The following is a 7316-nucleotide window of genomic DNA, read 5'->3' on the forward strand; positions in this document are numbered from 1 at the left end:
GCTGAAACACACAACTCCCCAGGCGACGTTGAAGACCTACTGAGCAACAATTCCCTTGAAATATTTCCGCCACACATTCCAGGCTATGTTGAAAAGGTTGAAACATCTAAGGTATAGAGTCGGTGTTGGATGTTGAGTGTTGAGTGTCTGTCATCTGAGTAGTCTATGGCCTCCTGCTATGGTGACTATGGCGACTTTTGGCATATGTTCCTTTCTCTGCTCTCCCAGTGCAAAAATGCTGTCCTTCAATCTAGGTTTTCCAGTTCTATACCTGCTTTTCTCTGTAATAGATATAGGACAACTAGAACGGTTCTATTTAAATGCTCTCTATACGCTCCCTCTACTTCTCCCTCTATGTTTTCTAGTTCTATCTGCGCTCCAGTGTGTAACTACTCCAGTGTTTGGATTGGTTAGATCCAGATGTAGACAGAACATCGAAAGATACTGTAGTAGTAGAAATGACATGTCTCTGTGTGTGTGTGTGTGTGATGTCCTGAGCTTCTCGCTCCAGATCTAAGATCAGCTTCCCCTCCACCAAATCTAACATTAACCATTAGCAAGGAAAATGCTAAACTGACCCAAGATCCGTGTCTAAGGGCGCATTCCCCCTACACCGAGCTTCTCCTTTCAGTGCTTCACTATCCATATGTTCTATCCCCCTTTACTCATGTTATCCCCAGTTACACCAGTCATATTCCCAGGACAGTTATCCCAGTTACACCAGTCATATTCCCAGGACAGTTATCCCAGTTACACAGTCATATTCCCAGGACAGTTATCCCCAGTTACACCAGTCATATTCCCAGGACAGTTATCCCCAGTTACACCAGTCATATTCCCTGGACAGTTATCCCAGTTACACCAGTCATATTCCCAGGACAGTTATCCCAGTTACACCAGTCATATTCCCAGGACAGTTATCCCAGTTACACCAGTCATATTCCCAGGACAGTTATCCCAGTTACACCAGTCATATTCCCAGGACAGTTATCCCCAGTTACACCAGTCATATTCCCAGGACAGTTATCCCCAGTTACACCAGTCATATTCCCTGGACAGTTATCCCCAGTGACACCAGTCATATTCTCAGGACAGTTATCCCAGTTACACCAGTCATATTCCCAGGACAGTTATCCCAGTTACACCAGTCATATTCCCAGGACAGTTATCCCCAGTTCCACCAGTCATATTCCCAGGACAGTTATCCCAGTTACACCAGTCATATTCCCAGGACAGTTATCCCAGTTACACCAGTCATATTCCCAGGACAGTTATCCCCAGTTACACCAGTCATATTCCCAGGACAGTTATCCCAGTTCCACCAGTCATATTCCCAGGACAGTTATCCCCAGTTACACCAGTCATATTCCCAGGACAGTTATCCCAGTTCCACCAGTCATATTCCCAGGACAGTTATCCCCAGTTACACCAGTCATATTCCCAGGACAGTTATCCCAGTTCCACCAGTCATATTCCCAGGACAGTTATCCCCAGTTCCACCAGTCATATTCCCAGGACAGTTATCCCCAGTTACACCAGTCATATTCCCAGGACAGTTATCCCCAGTTACACCAGTCATATTCCCAGGACAGTTATCCCCAGTTACACCAGTCATATTCCCTGGACAGTTATCCCCAGTGACACCAGTCATATTCCCAGGACAGTTATCCCAGTTACACCAGTCATATTCCCAGGACAGTTATCCCAGTTACACCAGTCATATTCCCAGGACAGTTATCCCCAGTTACACCAGTCATATTCCCAGGACAGTTATCCCAGTTACACCAGTCATATTCCCAGGACAGTTATCCCAGTTACACCAGTCATATTCCCAGGACAGTTATCCCAGTTACACCAGTCATATTCCCAGGACAGTTATCCCCAGTTCCACCAGTCATATTCCCAGGACAGTTATCCCAGTTCCACCAGTCATATTCCCAGGACAGTTATCCCCAGTTACACCAGTCATATTCCCAGGACAGTTATCCCAGTTCCACCAGTCATATTCCCAGGACAGTTATCCCCAGTTACACCAGTCATATTCCCAGGACAGTTATCTGAGTTCCACCAGTCATATTCCCAGGACAGTTATCCCCAGTTACACCAGTCATATTCCCAGGACAGTTATCCCAGTTACACCAGTCATATTCCCAAGACAGTTATCCCCAGTGACACCAGTCATATTCCCAGGATAGTTATCCCCAGTTACACCAGTCATATTCCCAGGACAGTTATCCCCAGTGACACCAGTCATATTCCCAGGACAGTTATCCCCAGTTACACCAGTCATATTCCCAGGACAGTTATCCCAGTTACACCAGTCATATTCCCAGGACAGTTATCCCCAGTGACACCAGTCATATTCCCAGGACAGTTATCCCAGTTACACCAGTCATATTCCCAGGACAGTTATCCCAGTTACACCAGTAGGATAACATTGTTTATCTGAGAACAGTTTCCATTGTCAACCCAGTACATTCCAGTGAAATATCCACATCCAAGCTTTGCATTGTCTCTTAGAAATAGATGGCCTCAAGCACCATTTTGGGCCAATAAGATTTCAGTTCTATTCTTAGCAACCAATCATAGTCAAGCTGTAGAGAGGGGCGTGTTCCATGGCATCTAAATCAACCAATCAATGGCTGTTGCAGCAAGCAATCTAATAATATCCGCCGAACACCCTCCTTAACTGTCCAATCAGTAGCCAGTGTTCAAAGTAGGCGGGGCTAGAATTATACAAGCCTATGGCTGATGGGAGATGTAGTTTGCTTGGCTCCTTTTTCAAAGGTTACATCACTCTCCTTCCAGTGTTAAACATCCAGAACTACCTCCTTTCTAAGGAGTCTCTGTCTGAGATTGTCCATTGTCTTGATATCGCGGTTTAAATAAAGCTAGCAGATTTTTTATAGAAAGATGCTACATGCTACATTCTGGGGTGCAAAGATTGACACAGCCTGCAGTAATGTCTGTTAGCATAGCCAGCAGTAGAGATCAGAAGTACTGCCCAGTCTCCAGTGTCCATCTTGAGGTTCCATAACCAGCAGTAGAGTCCAGAAGTGCTGCCCAGTCTCCAGTGTCCATCTTGAGGTTCCATAACCAGCAGTAGAGTCCAGAAGTGCTGCCCAGTCTCCAGTGTCCATCTTGAGGTTCCATAACCAGCAGTAGAGTCCAGAAGTGCTGGCCAGTCTCCAGTGTCCATCCTGAGGTTCCATTGCCAGGCAGTATCCCTCAGTATTCATTAGGGCACAAAACGTTTTATAAAACAAGAAATGAGGGTTTATTCCATGTTGTCCCTGTTTCAGTCCGTTTTCTTCCGTTTGGTGCCTAATGAACACGACCCTGGGTGGGCCCGGCAAACACAGTCGACCCAGTTGCCTGTAGAAGAGAGGTAGAGGAGTTAGATAGTCTCTCATTCTCAAGCTTTTCATTCCCTCCCCCCTCCATACTATGTCTGACATTTTAATATCTACACCCTCAATTTATCTTCCTTTCTCTCCCTCCTTCTCTCCCGCTGCCTCCCTCTGTCTTTCTAACCTTTCCATCTGCTGGTCTGCCTCCCCCTTTTCCACCCCTCCTCCCTCCTCCCTCCTCCCTTACCATCTCTCTCTACATGATCATGGTTCGGAGGGCAGCCTTGCTGATGCGGCTCCGGTGTTTCCTCCTCCTGCGTCCGCGGGGAAGTGCCGGTCTGAACGGGCCCTGCGGGGGCTTGGGGGGAGGGGACGGGGTGCTGGGGGACCACCCTGGGGCCCTGCTGGAGGACAACGTGGGGGGCACTGGACAAGAGAGAGAGAGTGGAGAGAGAGGTGGAAGAGGGAGAGAGATAGAAGAAAGGAAGAGAGAGAGAGATGCATTGTGTTAGATAACATAAAATAGTCAAGAACAGTTGAATGTAATCACCTCTGAGGCGGAGGTAACAATGTCTGTAACTCCCATCACGTTTGTGACCGCTAGGAACCTGTTTTAACAGGAAGTGGCAGTTCAGGTCCCATGTTGCAGGGGGAGGGAAAGAATGACAGGACACATATGCTCATATAATCATACATGTGGTCTACGACAGTCAGGACCACAAAAGAAAACAGGCCTACTTCCTCTAACACCCTCTTCCCCTAACGTCAACTCTCACAGGCATACATAGTTACTGACCCACAGCATACACACACCCACACGTGCAAACACAAGCATTCGTGCACACACACATTGACACACACACACAAAAACAAATTTCCAAATTCCCAGTACCTGGTCTTTGTGTGGTGGTGGTTTGTGTTCGAGACTGACGATGGTGAGGATGATGATGGTCTTGATGAGGAAGATGAGGATGAGGAGGATGATGCTGTTGTTTCTGGCCCAGTTCTCTCTGTAAGAGTTCTAGAAGTTTCTTCCTGCTCTCCTCCTCTGTGACAGAGTCACCCTGATTGGTCGACTCTGAGTGTCTTTGTTCCTGATTGGACAGCTCTGTCTGGCTGTGTCGCTCTTTATCGTCCTCCTTTCTGTGATTGGTCACTTCTGTCGCTGCCTGTCTGGTGACCTCTGTATCCTTTAGAGCGTCTCTATTGGCCACCTCTGTGCTTGAGTCATTATCATCGGTCGGTTCTGTGTTGCTGTGGACCAGTTCTGGTTTGTGATTGGCCGGTTGTTTTGTGTCAGGTGGTCCGCTGCTGTCGGATTGGGGAGCGTTGTGTTTGTATTGAGTCCTGAGCTCTGGCTCTTGGCTGTATGGTTGGTACTGTTGTTGTTGATGTTGTTGATGTTGCTGTTGTTGTTGTTGTTGATATTGTCGCTGTTGTTGTAGATATTGTTGTTGTTGGTAGTACTGTTGTAGTTGTTGCTGTCTTCCTATCTCCTGTGTTCTCTCTGTGTTGTCAATGTGTTGCCTCTCTCCTGTGTTGGGCTGTGTGTCAGTGTGTGTGCGGTGAGGTGTTTGTGACCCTCTCTCCTCCCCTCTCCCCCCCTCATACCCACTGCCATGCCCTATAGGGAGCTCATGAGAGGGACCCATCTGTGTGTGTGTGTCTGTGTGTGTCCCTACCTGCGTCCCTGACCCTGCCATTGGGTGTGTCTGTGTGTGTGTGTGTGGCTGTGTGTGTGTCCCTACCTGCGTCCCTGACCCTGCTATTGGGTGTGTCTGTGTGTGTGTGTGTGGCTGTGTGTGTGTCCCTACCTGCGTCCCTGCCCCTGCTATTGGGTGTGTCTGTGTGTGTGTCCGTGGCTGTGTGTGTGACAGGCTGTACTTGTCCTGCCACTGTCTCTCCAGCTGCCCCCTGTCATCCACATGGAACCTCTGATTGGCCTTCATATTGTCATGGCGATGGAGGTCTTCCTTGGAGAGGGAGGGGGGTTTGGGTGTGAGTCGGGGGGGAGGAGGGGGGAGAGAGGTGGACCTGGCTGCAGCTGTGGCCGAGGGGTGTGTCTGGCAGCGGCAGGAGGCGTGGTCTTCCACTGAGATCACCGCCTTGTCGTAGTGGGGTCTCTTATCGATGTACTGGATCCTTGTTACCTGGGGGGAGGATGGTGTTTGTAAATCTGGTGATATGCCTACTGGACATATCCATGAATGTTTATATGTAGGCCTATATATGTCAGTGTAGCTTAGAATAGGTGTGTATAATATTTATAGGTATATCCATGTATACAGGTGTATATGTAGATAGTGTATATAGGTGTATATGAACCTGTAGATAGTGTATATATATGTATATGTACCTGTAGATAGTGTATATAGGTGTATATGAACCTGTAGATAGTGTATATATATGTATATGTACCTGTAGATAGTGTATACAGGTGTATATGAATCTGTAGATAGTGTATAAATGTGTATATGAAACTGTAGATAGTGTATATAGGTGTATATGAACCTGTAGATAGTGTATATAGGTCTATATGAACCTGTAGATAGTGTATATAGGTCTATATGAATCTGTAGATAGTGTATAAATGTGTATATGAACCTGTAGATAGTGTATATAGGTCTATATGAACCTGTAGATAGTGTATATAGATGTATATGAACCTGTAGATAGTGTATATAGGTCTATATGAACCTGTAGATAGTGTATATAGGTCTATATGAACCTGTAGATAGTGTATATAGGTCTATATGAACCTGTAGATAGTGTATATAGGTGTATATGAACCTGTAGATAGTGTATATAGGTCTATATGACCTGTAGATAATGTATATAGGTCTATATGAACCTGTAGATAGTGTATATAGGTCTATATGAACCTGTAGATAGTGTATATAGGTCTATATGAACCTGTAGATAGTGTATATAGGTCTATATGAACCTGTAGATAGTGTATACAGGTCTATATGAACCTGTAGATATGGTATATAGTTCTATATGAACCTGTAGATAGTGTATATAGGTGTATATGAACCTGTAGATAGTGTATATAGATGTATAGGAACCTGTAGATAGTGTATATAGGTCTATATGAACCTGTAGATAGTGTATATAGGTCTATATGAACCTGTAGATAGTGTATATAGGTCTATATGAACCTGTAGATAGTGTATATAGGTCTATATGAACCTGTAGATAGTGTATACTGTGTAAGTGTCGGGACACACTGCAGTGCCAGTTATGTGTGTACACTTTAGAAAAAAGGAAGTTCTTCAGCTGTCCCCATAGGAGAACCCTTTTGGTTCCAGTAGTTCTTCAAAGGGTTCTCCTATGGGTTGTAAATAGTATCGGGGTATATATATACCTGTAAGATATCGTGTCTGAGTAACCGTGGGGACGCACTGTAGCATTCGGGTGTTACAGCAGCCAGAGCAGCGCTGCACCGCCACACACGGCGGCCACAACAGGAAGTTGGCGTTGCGTCGGTCTAAGCATGGCTCTGGTGACCTCCATGACCTCTGTCCTGACCTTACACACCGCCTGCTGGGCTGGCTGGGCATCTACTGGGGGAGGAGGGGAGGGAGGGAGAGAGGGGGAGGATGTTAGACTACATCATGACCTCTGTCCTGACCTGTACACTTTTAGAAAAAGAGTTCCAAACAGGTCCCCAGAGGAGAACACTTTTTTTGGTTCCAGGTACTGTAGAACCCTTTTGGGTTCCATGTAGAACCCTCTGTAGAAAGGGTTCTACCTGGAACACAAAAGGTTTCTACCAAGAATAAAAAGGTTTCTACCTGCAACCAAAAAGGGTTCTTCAAAGGGTTCTCCTATGGGGACAGCCAAAGAACCATTTAAGGTTCTAGAAAGCACCTGTTTTCTAAGAGTGTACAACACCTGCGGATCTTCGCTGGAGAGAGAATATAGTTATTATTCTTAAATGAATGAATTCAAATTGAGGGAGTC

General features: G+C 46.0%; 1 protein-coding gene across 1 annotated transcript in view; it reads right to left on the reverse strand.

Annotated features, from left to right (window-relative positions):
• The window catches only part of LOC109884702 (putative uncharacterized protein DDB_G0291608), a gene marked incomplete at its 5' end in the record, with an annotated part of 8503 nt that extends 1587 nt beyond the window's left edge, over positions 1-6916 (reverse strand). Inside the window, 5 exon segments of the mRNA XM_031819879.1 lie at positions 1-3375; positions 3598-3776; positions 4243-5526; positions 6718-6844; positions 6846-6916. The exon segment at positions 1-3375 is cut by the window's left edge and continues 1587 nt beyond it. Of these exon segments, the coding sequence (XP_031675739.1) occupies positions 3607-3776; positions 4243-5526; positions 6718-6844; positions 6846-6916 (1652 nt within the window).
• Between the last annotated feature and the right edge of the window lie 400 nt (positions 6917-7316).

This window comes from Oncorhynchus kisutch, unplaced genomic scaffold (assembly GCF_002021735.2).
Source record: "Oncorhynchus kisutch isolate 150728-3 unplaced genomic scaffold, Okis_V2 scaffold2739, whole genome shotgun sequence".
NCBI lineage: Eukaryota > Metazoa > Chordata > Actinopteri > Salmoniformes > Salmonidae > Oncorhynchus > Oncorhynchus kisutch.